The 25,098-nt window shown below is 54.3% G+C and overlaps 1 protein-coding gene across 1 annotated transcript in view; it reads right to left on the reverse strand.

Moving 5' to 3' along the window:
• RAD18 (RAD18 E3 ubiquitin protein ligase) overlaps positions 1-25,098 on the reverse strand; it is a 75,085-nt gene that overhangs the window by 18,116 nt on the left and 31,871 nt on the right. The window contains exons 7-10 of the mRNA XM_056128988.1: positions 19,518-19,702; positions 16,025-16,101; positions 14,782-14,842; positions 4,661-4,798 (exon numbers count right to left, since the gene is read on the reverse strand). Coding sequence (XP_055984963.1) covers positions 4,661-4,798; positions 14,782-14,842; positions 16,025-16,101; positions 19,518-19,702 — 461 coding nt within the window. The remainder of the gene's footprint in view (positions 1-4,660; positions 4,799-14,781; positions 14,843-16,024; positions 16,102-19,517; positions 19,703-25,098) is intronic.

Genomic DNA, 25,098 nt, shown 5'->3' on the forward strand with positions numbered 1-25,098 from the left:
TAGATCTTCCTTGGTTAGGAACAGATCGAACCAAGACGGTAAAAGATTTGTGTTTTTGTTTGATTTGGGGCCACACCCAGCAATGCTCAGGGGTTACCCCTGGCTCTGCACTCAGAAATCACTCCTGGTGGTGCTAGGGGGACCACATGGGGTACTGAGGATCAGCATGCCAGGCAAATACCCTACCTACTGTACTGTTACTCTCGTCCCAGCAAGGCAAAGATTTAAACAGAGAAAACTACAAAACACTGCTGAAATTAAAGAAGACACGAATAAATAAAAGACATTTGATGTTCATGGAATGGAAGAGAATATTGTCCAGGTGTTAAAACTAGGCTAGAGTGATAGTTCAGCAGGTAATGTGTTTGCCTTTCAAGAGGCTGACCTGATATGGCACCAGATATGGTGCTCTGAGCACTGAGCCAGGAGTAAGCTCTAAGCAGAGCTGGGTGTGGACCATCTACATGCAAAAAACAAACACCCCCCCCCCATATTGGACCTTTATCTTTTGCCATTTACAAAAATTAACTTTGACCAGATAAAAGACTTTGATGTAATAGCTAAAACAAGAAATCTCTTGCCTCTGATTCCGGAAGTCACACCCACAACTCGCCCCCCAGCACCATCTTACAGCACACAGCAACAAAGAAGAAAACCAGCTGGAGGGCCCCACAGCTCCCGGAGAATGCTCCGGGCCCCAACCAGAGCCGATATCACCGGGAGGTCCCAGATGGAGTAGGTGCTGCCGTCCTGCCTTCTCCAGATGGAATCCCAGTGACCATGAGCTTCTACAAGCATGGCTCTGGCATGCGGGTACCAGGACATTTTTTCCGAACCGCGCAGCCGCTTACGTGGCCCCGCGACATTTCCTTGTATGCAAAGTGATCAATGGAAAGTAAATCATCCAGCATTTCTCCCTGAAAATCAGGCTTGAATGGTGGTGGGAAAATCTGAGCAAAAGGTAATGCCCAACCGAAATACAACTGGACTGTGTATTTAACTATGGTGCTACGCCACCCTGGGAGGGGAAGGGTGTCTGTCCCTCCGCCTGTCCCCCTCGGTGGCGGCAACATGGTGGCCTGCATCTTATAGAGCCTAATGAACAGCCAGGTATGTGACTGCATTGACGAGGCACGTGGGGCTTCATGGGAGGGGGATGGAATCGGCCCTGCTCTTCGCCATGACAATGCTCCGGGTTGCCACCCTCAAATGCCTCCTCCGGCTTCTGACCGACCATGAACCCAGAGGCACACATACTAATCTCGGAACCCAGGGGCTTTTGGCAGTAATCCCTCTAGGTTTATTACTAAAATATCAGAAATACAAATTCGCATGGCTGCTATTGTGGCCACACGACATCAAATGCTCTTCATAATCAATACAAGAAAACAAATTTTCTAATGATGTCTTTGTAGCCCTCCCGTTGATCATCAATTTGCTCGAGCGGGCCCAGTAACGTCTCCATTGGAGACTTTGTTGTTACTGTGTCTGGCATATCGAATACTCTCGGTAGCTTGCCAGGCTCTCCGAGAGGGGCGGAGGAATCGAACTCGGGTCGGCCATGTTGGCTGTGTGCAAGGCAGACGCCCTACCCTCTGTGCTATCGCTCCAGTCTTTGTAGCAGGTCTGAATGTTGGGGAAAATTCCAAATAACAGTGGTGGGTCTTTTGTCGTAATATTGAATGTGATCAACGTAGAGAGAGAGAGAGAGAGAGAGAGAGAGAGAGAGAGAGAGAGTGTAAAGTGGAAATCTGCCACACAGGTGGGAGGTGGGTGGGAGGGGGGGTATACTAGGGTTCTTTGTGGTGGGAAATGTGCACTGGTGAAGGGACGGGTGTTTGATCATTGTATGACCAACCGAGACTTGAACTGAAAGGCTTTGTTACTGTTCTCACAGTGATTCAACAAATAAAAAAAAAAAACTAAGAATACTGTTACCATGTTACCTAAACTACAATAAAATGTTTTGATATATATACGTATATATATATATATATATATATATATATATATATATATCTTGGTTAGAAACACAGAGAAAATTGTCTGCATGATGTTCATTTGGCAAGAATGACATAAATATTATATTAAGAGCACAGGGAACAAAAGAAAGCAATGAAATATCAAACTTCAAATAAGGGCCAGGAGGACTGGTCCCCAGTAGGAAGCTTGCCACAAAGGCAGTTAGAACAGAGATGGGACCACTGTGACAATGACATTTGGAAAGGAGCAATCACTCTGGACAAGAACTGAGTGCTGAAAGGAGGTAAAGGGACATACATGACAACCTTTCAGTACCTATATTGCAAACCATAATGCCCAAAGAGAAAGAGACAGAGACAGAGACAGAAAGGAGAGAGACTGAGAGGGAGAGAGAGGGAGGAGAGAGTGGGAGAAGGAGAGAGAGGGGGAGAGAGAGAGAAGTGTCAGCCCTAGAGGCAGCCTGCAGGGGAGGGGATTGGCAAGAGAAAAACTGGGGACACTCTTGGCAGGATTTACACTGGCTAAGGGACAGTTGTTGGAACTTTGTATGACTGGAACCCAGTCATGAATAACTTTGTAACTGTTTATCTCATGGTGATTCAATTCAAACTTTAAAAAAAATTTAAACCACTAAAATCTGTACTTTCACCTGTCAAAGGTTCTATCAGGAAAGTAAAGACAACCTAGAAAATGTTTACAAATATTTCTAAATGTTATGTATGAAACAGGGATGAATGGAGACGCTACTGGCACCCGCTTGAGTAAATCGATGAGTAAAGGGGTATCAAGTGATCAAGTGATGTATGAAACTAGGGTCATCAGACAGAATGTATACCAAACCCCTAAGATTAAGCAGCCGAAGCAGCCGTGAGCCATCTAAAAAGACGCCTCAGAGCTGGAGCAAACCCCAAGTCACTCAGCGGCTGAGTCAGGTGAGCGCGGCCTGGACCCCACAGGACCTGGCCCCCTCGGCCCGGGGCAGGGCCTCTGCAAAGCCGCTGGGGAGGGGCTGGGGGTCACCCCCCAGCTACGCACACCCCAAAGCACGGCAGAGCCAGTGGCGCCGTGAGGGTCGTTATCCAAACACTAGAGAAACGGGCCAGAAAGTACGGGGCTCAGAGGGGGGCCGAGTGCTGCCAGGAGACCCTGGGCGAGCACCGCCAGGCGTGGCCAAGGGCTCTGGGGAGGAGCTGCCACTCAGATGATATCCAGGTGGGGGGGACACAGCGAGGAGAGCCAAGGACTGGCGCGCAACCTCGGGAAGCCGATGAGGGGGTCCTGCTCAGAGCCAAGACACGGGACATCAGGGGCAGAGCTAATGCCCAGGGGCTCCGCTTATGATCCGAAAGATGGAAAGTCTCATGTGGCACTCTGCCACAGTAAAGAGAAAAGTGCTATTTTCTTCTGCACTTTATGATTCTGTTATGATTCTGTTTACTGGTCCAAAGCCCTGGCAACAACAAAAAAAATCACTGTTACTGTCACCGTCCTCCCGTTGTTTACCGATTTACTCAAGCAGGCCCAGTAACGTCTCCATTGTGAGACTTGTTGTTACTGTGTCTGGCATATCGAATACGTCACAGGCAGCTTGCCAGGCATGCCGTGCGCGCGTGATACTCTCGGTAGCTTGCCGGGCTCTCCAAGAGGGGCGGAGGAATCGAACCTAGGTTGGCCGGGTCGGCTGCGGGCCTTACCCACTGTGCTATTGCTGCAGCCCAGCAAAAGATGATCATTCACATTTTTGTGCTTTCTGAGGTTTGGTTTTAGGCTAAACCCACTGATGCTCAGGGTCACTCCTGGAGGGGCTCAGGGACCACTTGGGATTGAAACCAGGCTGGCCGCGTGCACGTGCCCTACCCCCTGTACCATCCCCACGCCCCTCACTCACGGTTTAATATGGGTCAAAACCAACAACTAGCTATTAGCATATGAAGTACACCAGATTTAGGGGCCCTCAACCATATTTCATGCAAGCAATATATATCAGTGTATAAAAGAGATCGATTCCCTTTGTGGGTTAACTGAGGTTCTGCAGCAATACATCCTGCACTTAGAAAACATCCTCCGGCTTACGCAATTAAGAGACACCTGGCTTCGTGGAAAGAACGGCTGATTTCAGACACATCCTTGGGACGATGGCCTGGTTACCTTTCTCAGGTTCATAGACTTAATTTACATTTAAGAACCAATGGATATTAACAAAACAAAATGAAACAACTTGGGCTGGAGCGATAGCACAGCGGGTAGGGTGTTTGCCTTGCACGCGGCTGACCCAAGTTCGATTCCCGGCATCCCGTAGGGTCTCTAAGCACCACCAGGAGTGATTCCTGAGTGCAGAGCCCGGAGGAACCCCTAAGCATCACCGGGTGTGACCCAAAAAGAAAAAAACAAAAACAAAAAAATTAAACAGCTCTTTCTCATTGCAAATACATAGTGAGTCTACAGAAAATCCCCTCAGTTTATTCTCCAGCTGTATTCTGGGGGAGGGGAGGCTAGGGGCAGCCTGGTAACGTGGACCTCACACTGAGCGCTCGGCCGGACCCAGGGGTGCGGGGACTCTCGGCCTCGTGCACGCCACACCCGGGCTCCAGGACGCTCACTGGGCTGCTCTTGGCACCTTATTTTCTCTGCGCTAAAATAGTCTTTAAAAAACCCAACATGCTTCTGCCCCTCTCACCTGGGCACATGGGCGATGGCCTCTCTGCACACGCCTCTTCTTTCTTTGCCACCTTTTTGGGGGCCACCTCCCCGGCTTTCTTGTAGCCTTTTTTGGCCTGATCCACCAGCAGCTGAAATTCATTATGATGCTTTTTACCTGAAATTCAAGAAAGCTGTGTGAAGTCGGGGCTAGGAAAGGCAGATGGACATCAGGGACAGAGCGGGACCCAGGTCAGCGGTGCGGGCCCTCCAGAAGCTCCTGCTGAGACCCCCACGCCGCCAAACGCTATTCCTGGGGAGCCCCTGATTCTCCCCTGGATACGACAAAGGTTTCCGATACCACTTGCTATAAACATCCAAAGGAGATGTCCAAAGTCTTGTCACAAAAGAGAAACAAGATACTCCTTCCCCCCCCCCCACCCAAATTTCTGGGTTTTAAACATTTTTACTGGCTACACCGTGATTTCCAATACTGGTAACGATGAGGTTTCACGCATGCACGCTTGAAGCCCACAGACAAGAATGCCTGCTCGCCCCCATCCGCCCCTGGGTGCGCTCGGTTCTGTAAACACTTCTGCCTTTGGCCAGCAGACTCCCTTACTATGTTTCTTCACATCCCACAGCTGAGAGCGGTCACTCTGCATCTGCCCACCCCCTTCCGACCGATCTAACTTGGCCTGAGCATCTCCTGGTTCATCCATGAATGGCAAATCGCATGATTTCATTTTTTCTTACAGCTGAGTAGTGTGTGTGTGTGTGCGTGCGTGTGTGTGTGTGCGTGAGAGAGAGAGAGAGAGAGAAACAGAGACAGAGACAGAGAGACAGAGTTTCTCTAGTTCAAGCCATCTGATCTCGGACCCTCCCTCGGTTGCCCCCCGGATTTCAGTAACTAAACAGTGCTGCCATGCGGCAGACCACAAAGATCTTTTCAAGCTAGTAGCTCTGGGCCCTTAGCAGACACCGAGAAGTGGAGCTGCTGGCCATACAGAAGCTTCGTTCTTCTGAGAAGTGTCCACGCTGTTTCCGGAGTGGCCGGGCAGTCGGCCGTCTCCAGGCTCCCCTGGCAGTGGCCGAGGCTCCCTTTCCCCGCATCCCGCCATCGTTGCTTCTTCCTCTTCTTTCTGTGTTGGTCTCCAGAGCATGCAGAGCGGAGCCGGGGGGAAGGCCGGGCCACCGAGGCTGTCCACTTGCAGACTCTGGATGCTGCCTGTGTCCCCTGTGAACTCTACTCACTTCTAAGATTCCCCCCATCCACCAAACCTTCCTGTTTGGGGAGCTAAGAACAACACCTGAATCCCAGCAAGCCCCGAGGCCTGGCTTCTGGGTCACTGACTCCTGCCATGGGCCCAACGGTCGGCACAGGGCTTGGAACATCGTACGATGGAACCTGGCCAGGCAGCCAGGGTTACACGGGCTCACCGCGAACCTTAAACACGCCGCTAATTCTCGAGTCCGTTAGCAGTGGGACGAGGGTGCAGAGGGGGAGGCAGAGCGCACGCTGGGAGGCGAGGGGCTGAGTTCTGTTCCGGGATGCACGCGCAATTCCTTCTAATGACACTGCCGGGGGTGGTTGCGGTCAAAATGCAAGCTAGAAGCCACCAGCACGTGGCAGAAGGCTGATGATTCTGCACAGAGAAAGCAGTTTCTTGGCGAATGAACACTTGGGGCAGTTGGGAGGGGACAAGCTGCTTCCACGAAGGTCGGCGTTCTTAGGGGGCCTTCCAGGGTCCCGGCCACTCTGCCTGCGCGTGGGGCCGCCCCAGAGGGGAGCTGAGGACCATGGAGATGCACTCCCGCCGGTGAACATGCCAAGCCCCGACCGAGGTACACTCCACTTGCCTCTGACTGCACATCCGTTTCAATGTTCCCGGTCTGCATCTGCAGGGGCTGTTGGGCTGACTGGGCGAGCGGGCTCTCCACCCCAGGCAGGCATGCACGTGCAGAGCGAGATGAAAACCTCCACGAGAAACCAACACGCTGGCCTGGCTGTGGGTGTCTGTAAAATCTTTTTTCTCTCTTGGTGGCGTGGTGGATCGGCCTCAAATCCAGGGCCCCGTTTACCGAAGCACACAGTGTGGTAAATTTTACGAGACTGTTTAACATTTTAGAAAAAGAAATATTAGCTGGTCATAAAGATCACTGTAAAAACTGAGGCAAGATCTTTCTTTTTCCCATAAAAAAAATCTCATTTTTGTCACCATGACTCCCGTGCTCCAATACCTGGCGGAGACCTACACGCGTGCTGGCCCAGCACCCCTCCCGCCGGCCCCCCACACCTCACAGCCACGTTCCATAGATGAGCACTTAAGTGCTGCAGTTACGGCCATGTGTCCTTTCCCTGCTTTGCATCTTTTAGGGGGCCACGCCCAGCAATGCACTTAGGAATCACTCCTGGTGGTGCTCGGGGGACCCTATGGCGGGGCGGGGCTCAAACCTAACTCCATCACGCCTCCCCGCCGTGCTCTCCCCCTCTGCAGCCCCCCTACTCTGCTCCTCTCTCCCGTCTGCGGGGCTCGTGGCTCTGCGGCTGTCTCGGTCCCGGGTGACGTCCCCCCGCATGGTCAGCCGCACCCTCCGCCTTCCCTTCTGGCTGTGGCTGATTCACGGCCTCCTTCTGCTCGTGTTCACGGGGGCTGTTTCCGAACTCTGGCCGACATCCAGCACTTGGTGGCATCCGGGGGCCTCTCCACATCCTAGCGGGTTCCCCATGTCTGTGGGGACTGGCTCTGGGTCTCAATGCCCCCAATCCAGGCGCCGGCTCCACGTGCTGAGTGGGCGGTGGGGGGCCCACAGGGCAGACACAGGGCCGGGAGGTGCCGCCGAGGGGGGCACAGCCTTTGCATGCAGAGCCTGGGTCGAGCCCCAGCGAGGCGTGACCCCTGAGCACCCAGCTCAGAGCAGCCCCCAAACACCGCAGGTCGAGTCTTCAAAATAAATGTTTACGGGACACACTTGCAAAAGTCATCCTTTGGCAGTAAAAGCCGCACGGTGACTTTCACTTCGGAGGCAAAGATAAAAAACTAACAAGCGCGAAAGTCAAACCGAACCTTCCGGCTCTGACTGTCCTGGCACGATCTTGTCTCCTCAATGCAGCGGCGAATGGAACCGCTCCTGTCGCGGCATGTGGGAGGCGCCTGAGACTTGGTTCTGTCAGGTCCGCGGCCCGAGTCCCCCTCTGAGGTCTGCAGGGCCGAGCCGCGAGGGAGCAAATGCATGATGCGGGAGCCCCTGCTCCGCGGGCCCCTCTGACTGGAGGAGCAGCCCCCCCCCCCCACTTTGGATCCCACCAGGACGGCCTCAGAGACCCCACACCACGCCAGATCCTGGGACCCCGACGGCTCCCCATCCGCACCCCAGCCTGTACGCCGGGAACGTGTCGCGCCTGGCGCCCGGGCCAGAGCAAAGCTGCGGAGATGGGGCAGGCGTTAAACGTGGCCAGAGGAGCCAATGCAGGGGTCCTGCTGGAGGCAGTTGGACATGAGGCAGGGGACCTGCGACGGCGCTTGGGACCAGGCAGGGGCGGTGAGGCTCCGGCCACTGCCCGGGCACAGCAGGGGAAGCGGTCACGGCTCTGCCATCCCGACATCGGGACCCTGGGGGGGGGGGTGGCCGTGCAAGGTCAGTGGTGCCAGGGCCGGTGTGGGAGAGCAAGAAACACCCGAGGAGGGAAAGTGGGAAGAGCGGAGGCGGCGAGCCTGTCAGTAAAGCACGACCCGGGACCCTCTGGAACTCAGCTCAATTTTCCCCCTTCACTCATTCTGATTACTCTCTGGCAAACTCACTCCAGAAAATTTGGAGAATTGGTGGAAAACCCTCTTTTCTAATGAGGGGACCTGAGTCGGAAAGGAGGTTTTGAGCATCATTTGAAACTGTCGTTTCAAACCAGCTCCTTTAACAAGATAATCAACAAGATAATATCCGACACTGTGGTCCAGATTAGAACTTCTCAGCATCAGCGTCACTGGTCACGGACAGATCTGAACAAGAGTCACGGAGCTACAGATGAAACGTCCCTGACCTGTCCTGCCATGTCCTGGTTCCCGTGACCGTGGATGGCCTGACTGAGCGGCCCCCGCCAAGGCTCTCGGCTCCCCGACGCCACCACATCACTGAGACTGCTGGCCCGCGGTGCAAAGCCGTGCGTCCTCTGGTCTTCCCAACTGCTCCCACTGGGCCCCTCAGTCACATCGGACACGAGCACCTTCCCCGCCCCCAGCAGCTACACCCAGGCTCCCGCGCCCCTCCCAGCCCTCAGCCACAGGCCCCTGGATTCCAAGCAGCATTGACCAAGGGCCCCAGGCGCTGCCGCGGGCTCACACACCTCCTTCAGGAACACAGCGGAACTGCAGGAGCCAATTACAGTGAAAATTGAGGTCCAGTGGCAGTGTCAGCTTGAGGGTGAGGGGGGACGGTGTCCTGTGAGGTCCCTTGAGCACCCCCTGGAGTGCAGGGCCAGGACTGAGCACTGCTGGGCAGAAAGAACTGAGCTCCACGGAAAGGGTCCTCGATGAAGCAGCCAAACAAAAGCCTGTTAAGCTCCGACCCTCGAGCCCTGCCCACGCAGCCCCAGTGAGCAGAGAGCTGGGCTGGGCGCGGCCCACGGGACAGTCTCCCCCAGAGCTGACAAGGGCGCCACAGGAGCAGGAGAAAGCACTGGGGGCAGCCCTCTGGGGACCATCCCCGTCCCCCGGAGAGCCCGACCACTGCCCCATGCTTGGTTTCTCTGATGAGATCAGAGGCGAAATTAAAGAGGTAGTCGCTATTTTTACATTACACAAGTGAGATACACAAATGCAATTTGCAGAGTCAGAAAGAGAGGGACAGACATCGAAAGACTGCACTTATTTGTGGAGTATGAAACAACATAACATGAGGCTGACACCTAAGGACAGTAGAATCACGGGACAGGAAGATTGCTCCCTAGCTGGAAGCCTGCCTCATGAGCCAAGGGGAGAAGGCAGCGGGAATGGAGAAGGGATCACTAAGAAAAAGATGGCTGTGGGAATCGGTTGGGATAGGAGATGTGTGCAGAAAGTAGATAAAGGACCAAACACGATAACCTCTGGGGGTCTGTATTGCAAACCATATGCCCAAAAGTAGAGAGAGATTATGGGCAATCATGTCTGCCATGGAGGCAGAGAGAGGGTGGGAAAGGGGGGTATACCGGGGTTATTGGTGGTGGGGAATGTGCACTGGTGGGGGTATGGGTGTTTGATCATTGTGTGATTGTAACCCAAACATGAAAGCTTATAACTATCTCACGGTGACTCAATAAAATTCAAACACACACACACACACACACACGTATGTATTTTGCAGATGAATAGCAAGTGACACTACAGAGGCATTCACAGGTAAAAGAGCCTTTCACGGCACGGGGCAAAGAGTGAGTGGGTTTTAATGCTGCCAAGTTCAAAAACTTAACTAACATGATTTCCAACGCCAATGTAACTAACTCTCCTGAAATAACCCTGCTCAAGTTTTAATGCTGTATGGGAGAATATGAAAGCTCATCTGAAATGCCTATTAAAAAGCACTCCCCACTTTTGGTACCTAGACGAGGCTAGCTACTTTTCCTACATATGAACTCAAGCTGGTAATAGCTCAAATGCAGAAGTCAACGAGAGAATCAAGAGTCTGGACACGGGCAGGAGAAACAGCAGAGGGGCGCTTGGCTCACACGTGGCCAACCTGGGCTCAACCCCTGGGACCCCATAAGGTCCCTAAAGCCCGCCAGGCGTGATTCCTGAATGCGGAGTCAGGAGTAACCCCTGAGCACCACGTGGCTCAAAACCCAAAAAGAAAAAAGATCCTGAACATTAAGAAGGGCCGGAGAGATAGCACAGTGGGTAAGGCGCTTTCTTTGCATGCAGACAACCCAGGTTACACCCCCGGCATCCCATATAGCCTCAGAGCACAGCCGGGAGTAACCTCCGAGCAGTCAGGAAACACCCTGAGCACCCCAGATGTGGCTGCAGCACCCCCCTTCCTGCTTTCCCCACTTCCTTCTTTTCTTTCTTTCTGTCTCTGGACCACATCCAATAGTGCTGCAAGGCAAGCACCCTATCCAGTGAACTATCTCTCTGGCCCCCATCCAGGAGTTCTTGGTGCTCCCCCTTCCCAAAGCCTGGAAGTAGGCCTGAGAGGCAGTAGAGAGGGGTCAGTCCTTTCTGCATGGAGAGTGGAGGACACATGGGCCATCCTCCTGCTGTTAGCCACTATCCAGTGAGGCTCTGTGACCTTCTAAGGTACAGATGAAGCTGGTGCTGACCCTGAGTCCTGCCACGCTGGGTCAGCGGCTCCCCCCTGCTCGTCCGGCCCCGGCCTCCCTCTCCTGCAAGGCCCCGTCTGGGCCATGCCTCGTCCCATCTATTTTTGTTGGATTTTACCTATGACTCATCTAAGATGTCAACTTTCTCAAGAAGTCTTCTGCTGGCGACCTTATCTAAGGCATCTATAATTTTTCCAAATTACTTTTATTCTTATTATGGCATTCGCTACCCCAAATCGCGCTATTATAACCTGCTGATTTATGGTTATTCCTCTGTCTGCGACAAGAGCCTAAGCGCCAAGAGAAAGCGACATGTCTTGTGTCCGCTGCTTCTCGCACACGAAGACGCTGGATCGAGGGTGGCCAGGTGAACGCAGGGAGGGAAAAACGGAACCCAAGAGAGCGCCACCTGAGGAGACAAGCAGGATGGCCGGGAAATCCCTGTCACTCCACCACGGCGGGGAGCAGAACGACCACCTGCCAGGGCGGCGCCTGGACAATCCCCGTTCTCTGTCTCGGCCAGCAGGGAGAGAACCTTCCGTGCCAGCGTCTCACACTAAGGAAACGGGCCGCCCTCCTCAGCTCCCCTGCATCTGCCGCAGCCTCCTGACCAAAGAACAACCTCTCCCACATCGCGACTCAGCTTCCAACGGCCCCGTCTCCTGTTCCTTCCCTTTGGGGAAATCGGGGCTCTTCAAAAGACTGCTCAGGAAATGAGAAACGGGCAGCAGCATAGAGGAAGCGTCCGTGAGGCTGGGCAGCCGAGAACACCACAGCCTGCGCCGGCGGGCGGCTGAAGAGGCTCCTGACGCCTCTCCTGTGGGAGCGAGGGAAGGCGGGAAGGGGCGTCTGTCGGGATCAGGGAGTGAGCAGAGGAGGGAGAGGAGACAAACGCCCCGCCAGGCTCGCGGCGGCCCAGGCCCCGGCCAGGGGAAGCAGAGAACATGACGGAAACGCTGAAGGTGAAGGCTGAGGCCACGTCTGGAGTGAGGCCCTGGGGCAGGCTGTCCTGGGGGGAGGAAAGGTCCAGAGAGAGAGGGCGACTTGTGCAGAGGCTGAGGCAGCCCAGGGCCACCTGAAAGGCCACATTTCTGCTGGTCCGGCCTCCCCGTCTGTGGACTCTGTTACAGCCCCAGCCAACCAGCAAATGCCTCAGCGATGTCCTAGTCGGGTAGAAACGCCTCAGCACTGAGTTGGACAGAAACACGTCACCGAGCCCTGTGGCTGCCCCATCGGAAACAAACCACGTCCCCTCTTTCATGTCCGCTTTCTAGGACACCACCTCACAGAGCTGCACGCTGGGGCCGTCATTCCCGCACTTCCAGCCCCTGGCCAATGTCGGGCACACAGGAGAGCACCAGTGAGGACTCAGGACGCGCAGGCTGAGTAAAAGGCTGGGACAGCGGGAACCGCAGGGATCTCCCTCGGCCACGTGGAGCCATGGGGAGAGACAGCAACCAGCAGCGGTGGAGTCTGACAAGGGAGGAAGAAGAGCACATGGGGAGAAGGTTCTAGAAAAGTGGCAAGAGACGCTGGCTCTGACGTGCAGAGCCAGGGCCCTGGAGGCAGGAAGGCCAGTGAGACGCATCGGTTCTAGATGCCAGGAAGGAGGGAGCGTCACACGCGGGGGCAAGCTTAAGGGGTCAGAGCTACTCTGAGGACAGAACCTGCCAGCCGCTGCCGTGAGCCAGACATGGCAGGACCAGAAAGAAAACCCACGAGGAGGGAAGGACAGAGGCCCGGGGAGCTGGGACAGTCACAGCCAGGGCAGGGTGGGAGGAACCTTCCCGCAGGGGTGCAGGGCCTCCGCTGGCCAAGCTGAAGGGTGGCCAGGACAGGCACGTTCCCGGGATGGACGCGTCCAGGGGTCTCCCACACGCCCTTTCTCAGGGAGCTTCCTTCCCGACCATCCTTCCAGTAAGCTGGGAGGAGGGCCAAGATTCTGAGGCAGGCAAAGGCGGCGCCAGCGCAGAGAGGGGCAGCCGCGGGCACCCGGGGCCACGGAGGAGGGATGCGCTGACTCAGGCGGGTCTGGGTCGGAGAGAGGCTTCTATTTCTGGCGCGAAGTTGAGAGACACATTAGTACTAGATAAAGAGAAAACCAAGCAAACAGAAAGAGAATGATTAACTAGAGGAAAAGCAGAGTGTGCCGGCCAGAGGGGGAGAGCTCAGAGGCCAAAGGCCAGTGGGCAGCACCCCCGGGTCAGACCCTGGCACAGTCAGGGGAGCGACCCTCGGCGCACGCCCAGACAGGCCACGGGCCGCAGCAGACGAGAGCCGTGGCACAGACAGCTCAGGCCCGAAAGAAACCACCACCACAGGTGAAGAGAAGTGACTTCTGGGCGGAGAGAGCACGTGCTGGTAGTTGGTAGCCTGGGGTTGGTGCCCGGGACCCCATATGGTTCCCCAAGAGGCATCAGGAGCATCCCTGAGCACAGAGCCAGGAGTAAGCCCTGAGCACCTCAAGGAGCGCCCCAAATACCAAAAAAAAAAAAAAAAAAAAAGAGAGAGAGAGAGAGAATGGAAGAGAAGGAAGGAGGGAGGGAGAAGACAAGAAAAGAAAAAAGGAAAACCTCCCCCTCTAATCTCTAAATTCTTCTTTTGGGGCTGGGGTCTCCTTATAACAAAAACAAATGAACATGAGGAGGGTCATCAACACACACCAGGCACAGGTGGGCAGGGAAGGCGCCGCGGAGAGGATGTGACTCTCAGAAGCAGCTCAAGCGCCATCTTCTACTCCAGACTGGGGCTGGGAGGGGAGGGCAGCCTGGAGGGCAGCCTGGAGGAAGGGGCCACACAAAGCACGGCCGGGAGCCCGTGCAGGTCCCACCCGCCACTCTGCCGGCATCTACGAAGCCAGGCACAGGTGGGTCTGCTGCCACCTGGTGTCCGTCTGCCTTTGGTCCCTGTGATCCTTCTGTCTGTCTGTTTGGGGGGCACACCTGGTGCTCAGGGCTCCCTGCTGGCAGGGACCCCGGGCACCCAGCTCCAGGCAGCCTGCCGGGGTGGCAATCTTCTCCCCTTCGTGTCCAGAACAGGGACAGCGAAGGGTGAGGGTCGCAGCGGCGAGGAGGCGACAGCTGTGCCCCGTGAGAGCCCAGGTGCGCCCCTCTGGCCGCAGCGCGCCCGCCTGGCTCTCGTCTCTGCTCGTTTCCGCTCTGGAAGCTGTTCTCGCCATCACACTCCTGTTCTCTCCCGCACATCCTCCTGAATAAGGGTCAGTCAAAACTACCTTGCTTCACCAACACAGAAACAGGAAGGAAGGAAAGAAGGGACGGAGGGAGGGAGGACGAAGTGGGGGAGGAGAGGAGAGAGGAGAGCGAGGGAGAGAGAAAGGGGGGGAGGGAGAGAGGGGTGTGAAAGGGGCCAGCGCAGGGGAAGGCCGCGGCCGGGAGCACTGACAGAAGCGTGTGAAAGGAGTGGGCTCAACTGTCGCTCTGGAGCGAGAGGCAGAAATCATCACGGATGGTGACGCCAAGGAAGGGCCAGGAAGAGACTGAAAAGGCTTAGAAATTAAAACAAATATATATATATATATTTTTTTTTCTTTTTTTCTTTTTTAGAAGGCTGATCCTGAGGCCAGGGAGATTACACAGATCACGGTGCTTGCTTTTCACACGGCCAAGCTGGGTTTGATTCCTCACGTCACATTTGGTCCCTGAGCCCTGGCATCTGGCCAAGCCAGGTTCGATCCCCGTCATCCCATATGGCCCCACAAGCACCGCCAGGAGCAAGTCCTGAGTGCAGACCCAGGAGTAAGCCCTGAGCATCGCCAGGTGTGGCCCCGAGACAAAACAAAACCCAAATTTCCTAAGATAAAAAAAACTGCAGCCGGAGTCAACAAAAGAAGAAAACGCGGCGTGACTTACGGTACTTGCTGTGGATCTCATCTATTTCCTTTTCCGTTTGGTGCTTTGTGAAAACCATTATCTAAAATGATAGAGAAAAGCTTAAGTTATTCCTCCAAGCTTTTAACTTTCAAACGTGGATATTTAAAAGGAAAAGACTCTCTTGTCTCGCTCATCTAGACCAGAAAGAACAACACGGCTGCACCTCCTTGATCAGCATCGTTCCTGATCAACTTTATTCATTCCTCTTCTTCATCTAGAAAATGTTGACTCATTAGAACACGTAACGTCTTCACACCACGATCAGTCCAACTTCCCGTTTCAACACTGAGTTTTCGTGTCCATGAGAGCCCAGGTCAGCGCAGACGCTGCCCGTCGGGGCTGTTTGCCGGACAAGGGCTGAGGCCGCCTCAGCCCCCAGGGCGAAGGGCCGGAGCGTGGTCCTGTCCAGTCACTGTCCGGAATCCCACCCCCAGTGACACAGGACACTTTCCCTGTACTGCAGGCACCACGGGTCACTGCATGAAGCCAATGGAGAGAAGCTCCATGTTTTACTGAGTCGTAGCTTCCGTCCCTAAAGTTGCGTCTCCTTACAAACGTGTCACCAAGACGGTCAAGAGACAAAACCCCAGAGAGCCCCCGCGCCCGTCTGCGTGAGAGTCTTGCTGGGCTCCTGCCCTCAGGCTGGGCACCCCAGGCGGGAGGCCGCAGTGAGGAGCTTGAGGTCTCTGATCCTTCTAACAGGCTCAGTAGGAAATTGTTCCTCCCCAGCCACCAGGCACGAAGCAACTCCATGATCGGGGCAGAGAATTACAGCGAGCACGGAGCTCAGCGATCGGCATCAGATGGAGCCCAAGTTTACTGAGGAAGCAGCAAAGGCCAGAGGATAAAGAGCAGGGTGGGGGGGGGGGGAGAGAGAGAGAGAGAGAGAGAGAGAGAGAGAGAGAGAGAGAGACTGAGAAGAGGGAGGTGGGGACAGAGCAAGGGAGAGAGGGAGAGAGGGAGGAGAGGGCCAGAGAGGAAGAGAGGCCGGAGTCGGCCAACACACGCACACGCACACGCACACGCGTGCCCAGGCTGCCTGCACCTCGGAGCATGGGTAGAGATCCTGGGCTGCCGATCGCTGCGCATAGATCACGCCACCCGAGCATGGAGATGGAGGGGTGTTCCCGGGAAGAGCCTGGACGGATGCGGGGGGGCGGGGGGGCTGTTCTAGGGGCACGGACGCGTCCTCCCGCCTGGTCTGAGGGAGCACAGCACGTACGCTCTCGCTGAGTCTGCTGGCTTCCAGGCGCATCCGAGTCCTCTCCATATTCTCGATCTCTTGAACGATCTCCGCAGCTGTGGAAACAGGAGCGGGCGTTAGCCCCGTGCTCTGCCCACTGCGCCTCCCGCCCAGGCGACTCCCCCCGCCTCCTCCCCGGGCTCGCGTATCCTTTAAAGCCCCCAAATCTCACACGACAGTGAAGAGAAAGACAGGAAGGAACAGGGACACCGCACACACAGGCGCCAGGCTCGCGGGCGTGAGTCCCGTGCGGGACAGATGGCGGGAAACCCTTCTCAGATGGCTCCTGAATGGCGAGCACCAAGCGTCGCCATCGGGGCCCTCAGGAAGGGCCACTTGGCTGCATTGAACATCGCGGCGTGGAGGCGCCACGAGACACGGGGCGAGGACGGGGGTGAGGTGGGCGCCGCGGCAGCCACCTCCCAGTGGGTCTGGACCCCGACACCACAGACCCCACAGGGGAGGGGACAGACAGGACCCGGGCCACGGGCCACAGCAGTGGATGCAGGCGGCCCTGACTCCGGGCTGCGTGGACCCCATGGGGCAGCAGGAAGGCTTCCGGTCTGCCCCGGCACTGGGGGGACCACGCGCCCTCGGGGCCTTTCCAAGAGGAGCCGACGCTCCTAGCACAGAGCTGCTGCCCTCCAGATCCGTAACACCAGCAAAACTGCAAACAAAAACTTCACGCAACAAACTCTACTTTGATTCTGGGTCACACCCAGTGATGCTCAGGGGTTACTCCTGGCAGTGCTTGGGGGACCCTACAGTATGTGGGGAATTAAACCCGGGTTGGCCTCATGCAAGGCAAATGCCCTCCCCGCTGTATAAACGCTCTGGGCCCAAAGGACCCCTCCCCCGACACGGTCAGTCAGAAGAACCCCGCACTCCCCCACATGGTTAGTCAGTAGGGCCCCGCACCTCCCACACGGTCAGAGGACCCCACACCCACCCAAACTAACCCGACCTTTCAGGAAATGAATCCCATCGCAGTAAATTAAACCTTAATCATCCTGCAGATCCTGCAGGTGAACTGCAGGATACAAGGACAATAGATAAAATTCAGTTGTACTTTTCTATACCAGCAACAAATTAATATTGACATTTTAAGTTGGAATCCCATAGAACTATGGAGAACATCACACACCTATGACTAAGTCTTTAAATAAAAACCAGCTACAAAATACGATGGATAGGAATGGAAAAACAACTAAAGAAATAAACCAAATTAATAGACTGAAAGATTCAAATACTGTACAGATATCAACCTCCCCAAACTGATCTAATAATCCCAATAAAAATTCAAGCAGGTTTTTGTTTCCTGATGGAAATTTACAGGCTTATCCTGCAATTTATACAGAAATGCAAAGGGCCAAGAAAAACAAGGCAATCTCGGTCTAGGAGCTGAACAGACCGGACAGGGCGACTGTCATAAATCACGGGATGGGCACGACGGGCACTGTGCGGACGGGGACAGCTGGGGAATGAGACAGAGTCAGACCCGCACCTGGGTGGCCAGGAGGTTCCTGCCCAGGACCAACACAGTTCCGGGAGGCAAGGACGGCTTTTCAACACACGGGCCTACATAGACCGGCCACGCCCAGAGGAAGTAGCATGTATGTCTCACACTACAACGCCAGAATCATTTCCAGACAACTCTCAAGTCAATCATGGGTTCAAGGCAAAATCAATAGGACTTGCAGAGAAAACAAAAGAATCCTCCTGATCGATGACAGCCACAGGATATAAGAGGCCTCCCAAAGACCAGAACCACGGCCGTGCAGCACAGGACGCAGGCACGCAAAGGACGCGACCAGGTGAAGTGAAGGAGAGGAAACAGACAGAGGCTTTGAATCTGGGCAAGCTCGTACGAACAGATCCACAGCAGAGAAAAATTAGCCAAAAGAATTAATGAGTGTCTCAACAAAGAGGCTATCCAGATGGACACTAAGCACATAAAAATATGCTGAATATTATAAGTCATCGGGGAAATGCAAATTAAAGCTGGAATGAGACACTCGTGTGGCCCTTTAGGTGGCCAGACTGGACATGACGGCACTGGCACTGTGGGGGACGCAGAGACAGGGGTGGCCACAGCCCCCCAGGCGTGCGGCTCCGGGGCCGGGGTCTGGGCCTCTCCATGAAAGCGCCAGCTGTCATGTCCAAGTCCATGCCTAGGTATGTGTCTCCCGAAATCTGTGCGCCTACGGGCACCAGGAGACACACAAGAGATTGTTCACCGCATCGTTATTCATGACAGCCAAAGAGTGGAAAGATACAACTGTCCATCAGCACCAAATGGTCAGAGTAAAATGTCTACACAACAGCAAACACCAGAGCAACAAAAAGGAAAAAAATCACAGTTGTGCACACACACACAAACAGATGAATCTTATACATAAACAAAGCCAAGATCAAAACACACAGCGATGGGCCTGCATTTATGTGAAGATCACAGAAAACAGATGCCAGAGCCAGTGCTGAAGGCAGCGCCCAGTTGTGAGGCTGGGGTGGGGGGAGGAAGAGTGGAAGCTTCCGGGGCCTCGAGCCCCTCAAGGGGCCGACCCGTCAGTCGTGTGCATAGGACAGTGACATTTTCAAAAGACATGGACGGACCAGGGATGCGTATTTGTGTTCAATCATCAGAGTGACATTTGTTAATGCTACTACTACTTGCTAAGATATTACACTAAACATTTAGATCAACTCGCCATTTATTCCTCTCTTACACACTAAGACAGGTAGGACTTAAAACCAGTACTTTGAGCACTAAAGGTACGGGCCTGGAGAGAGCACGGTGAGGAGGGTGTTTGCTTTGCACTCGGCCAGCCTCGGTTCAATCCCCAGCATCCCATATGGCCCCCGAGAACCACCGGGAGTAATTCCTGAGTGCAGAGCCAGGAGTAAGCCTGAGTGCAGTGCCAGGAGTAAGCCCTGACTGAGCACTGAGCACCGCCAGGAGTAATTCCTGAGTGCAGAACCAAGAGTAAGCCCTGAGTACCGCCGGGTGTGGCCACAAACAAATACGTAAACGCAGCTAAGCAGGGTAGAACAGAGCCCCTAACTTCCAGGAGAAGGAGACTGCGTTCTCCCCGAGCACCTGTCTTGTTGCCTGCTTGTTCTTTCTGGTTCGGGTTTCCTCTTGAGCATGAAACCCTGTCTTCCTCCCCAACCCTCACATCTCAGGAAACCTCGTTCAACAACAACAAAAATCCTAACAAACAAACCCCTCACTTCAGGGATGAGGACCGAGATACACAAACTGTATGTGATCCGCCCGATTCATCCCGTCAGAACTGCGCAGCTGGGAACACCCTGTCCGTCCTGTCTCCGGCCGCGGGGAGGGGGGGCTCACTGGGCACAGCTATGCCCTCCGGGAGAAGCACGGGGCACAACTCATCTCCTATCAATGCTGTAGTCACGGCCCAGCCCTTCCCCGGGAAGAGCAGGCGGGTGGGCTGCGGGATGCCTTTACCTGACTTGGGGTGCAGGGAGTCACACTGGGCATTGTACATGTGCACGAATTCCTGGTGCCGTTTAATGAGCTGCTGCTTAGTGCCGTGGACAGACAGCCCGTGCTGCTTCAGCTTCCTCCGCAGCTCGCGGTCGGAGAGCAGGTTGTAGACAGTCTTGGGCAGCGGCTTCCTTTTGTTAGCAGAACTAGAAGGAAACAGAGAGACCACTGAGGCCTGATATAAATCACCAAGTGCTTATCTCCTGGCTCGGGCCTGGGGTGACGGAGCACAGGAGGAGCGTGAAGACAGAACGGGCCGAGGAGAGGCAGCAGCAAATCAAGGTGACGGCATTGGAGGTGACGCGCCTGCAGGGTCGGCGCACCCTGAGAGGGGTCAGGAGACAGTCTGGGGTGGCAGGCGGGGCTCAGGGTCGAACAGACCCAACCAGGCCCACTGGGGCTCAGGTAAAGCCCAGGAGAAGCGCCAGACGCGCAGGGCTGCGGGACTCTCTCCCCCTTAGCCGGGCTCCCCCTCCCCGCCCTCACTCTGCCGCTTCTCTAGAAAAGCAGCTGGCTCAGAGGGCCGGGGGGTCGGGGCAGGGGGAGGGTGTTTGCCTTGCACACAATCTGGGTCCAACCCCCGGGACCCCACGTGCTGTCCCCAGCACCGGCAGGAGGGACCCCTGAGTGCAGAGGCAGGAGGGACCCCTGAGCATGGCCCGGCACGGCTCAACCCCACCCCACCCTGCCAAGAAAAAAGCTCAGGGGGCTGGAATGATAGTTCAGCAGGTAGGGCATTTGCCTTGGACGCAGCAGGCCCGGGTTCGATTCCCAGTTCGATCCCATGTGGTCCCCTAAGCACAACCAGGAGTAATTGCTGAGTGCAGAGCCAGGAGTTACCCCTGTGCATCACCAGGTGTGACCCAAAAAGCAAAAAAAAAAAAAAAAAAAAGCCCAGTTGTCTCTAATGATTAAGAAACAAGTGCTCTAGAGGGTTAAGCTTTGGTTCGAAGAACCTTAACACCCATTATCCATAGCGTCTATAGAAAAAAACATTCTAAACCATCCGCCCACACCGCAGGGGACACAGGCCTGGGGGACTTCGGCTTCACCTGAATGAAACCCCCAATGAGAACGAAGTGCCCAGGCAGGGGACGGCCATGCGAGGCATTTCTGTGGCAGCCTCTTGAAAAGACCCCTGTGAAGAAGCCGCAGAAACCTGCCCGTATTAAGGAAGACACGGGGGCGGGGGCAGCCTCGTCAGGCTCCCGTTCCCGTGCCCACCGCAGACCCCTCAGGACCGTGTGGCACTTGTACGCCTAACGAAGCCCTTCCAGCAGCTTCTCCTCCTGGCCAGTAAGGACGATCCCGGGTCGCCTCCCTAGGACCGAGTCCCAGCGCCCGCGGGCCCGGGCTGGTGGTGGTGCATACAGAGGGTCCGGTGCGAGCTTTCATCTATCCCCAAAGTCAAGGTCAGCCTGAAGAGCAGGCTTTTACCAAAACTCCCCACAAAGCCAAAAAACCACCTCGCATATAGTGAGTCCACTCCAAGCTGGGGGTAACTCATAATCGTCTGGGGCGCGTATTTATTTCTGTTTTGGGGTCACGCCTAGTGGTGACTGGGGAACCATCTGTGGTGCCGAGGGTTGAACTCAGGTCGGCTGAGTGTAGGACACACACCCTCCCGTTGCAGTATGCCCCTCCCCCTGGGCACTTGATTATGGCGCTCGGTCCCTTCTCCTTTCAACCTGTCAACTCTGACTCAGCTCAGAGCCGCCACTTCAAGTCTGGGGAAACCAAGTGTCACCGGGCAAATCTGATGCCAACAGCCCAAACACCGACTCAGAGATAAAACGGCCCAGCGCGGCTGGAAAACACCCGACATTTCTTTATTAACCGACAGCACTGTTCCTGGTGAGATTATTTCTTCATTTTCATGCTCTGTCAATAGTCTAAAAGCCAGAGACAACTACTGAAGTGTGACAAGACCTTCCAGCCCTCAACAGAATCCATTTTTCTGAAAATCACTCCTGGTGTAATGACGGCCCACGGGAGTCCGCGAGAGACAGATGCGATCAAGGCAGAATAAAAGCACAGCAGGAAGCAAAAGCGAAAACCATTTTGTAGTTTCTACCAGTACCTTGTGAGGGAGAGGCAGGCAGGCCTGAAACCCTGCTCCCAACGCAGATGCGCAAACTCCCGAGCGTGCGGCTTGAATGGAAATCTCTGCTCCTCACCATGGGTGTCACACGCGGCGTCTCCCGGGGCCAGAGAGATGTACAGGGGTTAAGGTGCATGTCTCACACGCAGCTGACCCCCAGCAGACCCCTGGGCACCGCCAGGAGTAAGCCCTGAGCACAGAGCCAGGAGTGAGCTGTAAGCACTGGGCCAGGAGTAAACCCTGAGCACAGAGCCAGGAGTAAGCCGAGAGCACAGAGCCAGGGGTGAGCCCTGAACATCACCAGGTGTGACCCCTTTAAAAAAAAGGCACTGCAAAAAACAACCATTTCTATCAAATTTAAATGAGGCGAGAGAAATATTTGCCTTGCCATGACAGTGAATGGATTTTCTCCCACACCCAAGGAAAGAAGAAAAGAATGTGTCCGGGGTCCTGCGACGCAGAAGAGGAGCACCAGAGCAAGAGCATCTCCATCAACTCCGGAGAATTCGATCGCAGACGGGCTAGCAGCGCACAACCACAGTTCGCCACAGGATACAGGATTCTGTAGACTATCGCATCCTATGGACCCACGATACTCCACAGGGCTGCAGCCTTCAACGGAACTGTAGTATTCCATAGGGCTGTAGTATTCCATAACAGTGCAGTAACTACAGGACAGTACGTGCAAGGGGACAGTACATTCCACGGCTCTGTACACTCCACGGAACTGTACTCTTCAGGGACTGTGCCCTCCATGGGGTTGTATATTCCACTAGACTGTACACTCCAGGGGACCATATTCTCCACGGGACTGTACACTCCATGTGGTTGTATACTCAACGAGTCTGTACACACCTCGGGAATGTACACTCCAGGGGACTGTACACTCCATGGGACTCAACAATCCATGGGTCTGTACACTCCACAAAACTGCACACTCCAGGGGACTGTCTACTCCATGGGACTGTACACACTATGAGACAGTACAATCCAGGGGACTGTACACTCCAGGGGACTGTACACTCCACGGGACTGTAAACTCCACAAGACTGTACACTCCTGGGACTGTACACTACACAGAACTGTAACGCCAGGGTACTGTATACCCCAAGGGACTGCACACACAGGGGACTGTACAGTCCAGGGAACATACACACTAGGGACTGTACACTACAGGGACTGTACACTACAGGGAAGGGTATACTCCACGGAACTGTACATTTCAGGGGAACATATAATCCAGAGGACTGAACACTCCGAGGAACTGTACACTCCACGGGACTGTACACACCACGGGAGTGTACATTCCACGGGACTATATACATAATGGCACTGTAGACACCTCAGGGCTGTACACTTGGGGAGTGTACACTCCACGGGACTCCAAAATCCATGGCACTGTACACTCTAGGGGACCGTACACTCACAGGAATGTACATTCCATGGGAATGCACACTCCAGGGGACTGTACATACCACATGACTGTACATTCCACAGACTATACACTCCACGGTACTGTACACACCATGAGACTGTACACTCCAGCACGCTATACACTCCAGGGGACAGTACAATCCACAGGACAGTACACCAGCGGACTGTAAACTCCACAGTATGAACAGTTCATGGTACTGTACATTCCATGGAACTATATACACCATGGGACTATACACTCCATGTACACACCACGGGATTGTACACTCCAGGAGACTGTATACTCCACGAGACTATATACTCCATAAGACTGTACACTCCAGCAGACTGTAACTTCATGAAACTGTACACTCAACGGGACTATATACTGCATGGGACTATATACTCCACGCGACTATGTATTCCGTGGAACTGTACACTCTAGGGGACTGTACAGTTCACAAAACAGTACACTCCAGTGGACTGTATACTCCACAGACTGAACACTACAAAGAACTATACCCTCCATGGGACTATCTACACCACGGGACTGTACACTCCACAGGACTATACACTCCACGGGACTGAACACTCCATGGGACAATATACTCCACAGAACTATACACACCATGGGACTGTACACGCCACAGAACTGTACACTCCAGGGGACTGTATACTCCACAGGACTTTATACTGTGGGGACTGTACACTCTAGGAGACTGTACACTCCTTGGGACTGTAAACTCCACAGGATTGTATATTCCATGGGACTATACACTCCACGGGACTGTACACTCCAGGGAACTGTATACTCCATGGGACTTTATACTGCGGGGACTGTACACTCCAAAGGACTGTACACTCCACGGGACTATACACTCCAAGAGACCGTACACTACACGAATGCGTATATTCCGGGGACTCTCCACTCCACGGGACTGTATATTCCACAGGTGTGTATATTCCATGGGACTTTCTATTCCATGGGACTTTCTATTCCATGGGACTTTCTACTCCACGGAACTGGCACTCCATGGGACTGTACATTCCACGAGACTATACACACCATGAACCTCTACACTCCACAGGGCTATAAACTCCATGGGTGTGTATTTTCCACGGGAACTGTACAGTCCACGAACTGTACACTGTAAGGGACCCTAAACTCCATGGAACTGTACACTCCACAGGTGTGTATATTCCATGAGACTACACACTACATGGACTGTACACTCCAGGGGACTGTACATTTCAGGGGACTGAACACTTCAGGGAACTGTACAGTTCACAAGACAGTACACTCCAAGGGACTGTATATTCCACAGGACTGTACAATCTACGGGACTGAATACTCCACGAGACTAAACACTCCGCCACAGGATGTTACACACCACAGGAGTGTACACTCCACGGGACTGTATACATAACAGCACTGTACACACCTCAGGACTGTACACTTGGGGAGTGTACACTCCTTGGGAGTCCAAAATCCATAGGACTGTACACACTAGGGGACAGTACACTCACAGGAATGTACACTCCATGGGAGTGCACACTCCAGGGGACTGTACAAACCACATGACTGTACATTCCACAGACTATACACTCCACGGTACTGTACACACCATGAGACTGTACACTCCAGGGGACTGTACACTCCAGTGGACTATGCACTTCAGGGGACAGTACAATCCACAGGACAGTACATCAGCAGACTGTAAACTCCATAGAATGAACAGTCAACAGTACTGCACATTGACTATACACTCCATGGGACTTGTATTCCACAGGATCACACTCCATGAGACAGTACACTCCACGGGACAGCGCACACCACGGGACTGTACACTCCATGGCTCTGTACACTCCACGGATTGTATATTCCATGGGACTGTATACCCCAGGGGACTGTACACTCCACGAGACTGTACACTCCAGCAGACTGTACTCCACAGACTGAACACTCCATGGAACTGTATACTCCACGGAACTACACAGACAGCGGGGCTGTACATACCATGGGACAGT

The sequence above is a fragment of the Sorex fumeus genome, unplaced genomic scaffold, assembly GCF_029834395.1.
Source record: "Sorex fumeus unplaced genomic scaffold, SorFum_2.1 ptg000072l, whole genome shotgun sequence".
Taxonomy (NCBI): domain Eukaryota; kingdom Metazoa; phylum Chordata; class Mammalia; order Eulipotyphla; family Soricidae; genus Sorex; species Sorex fumeus.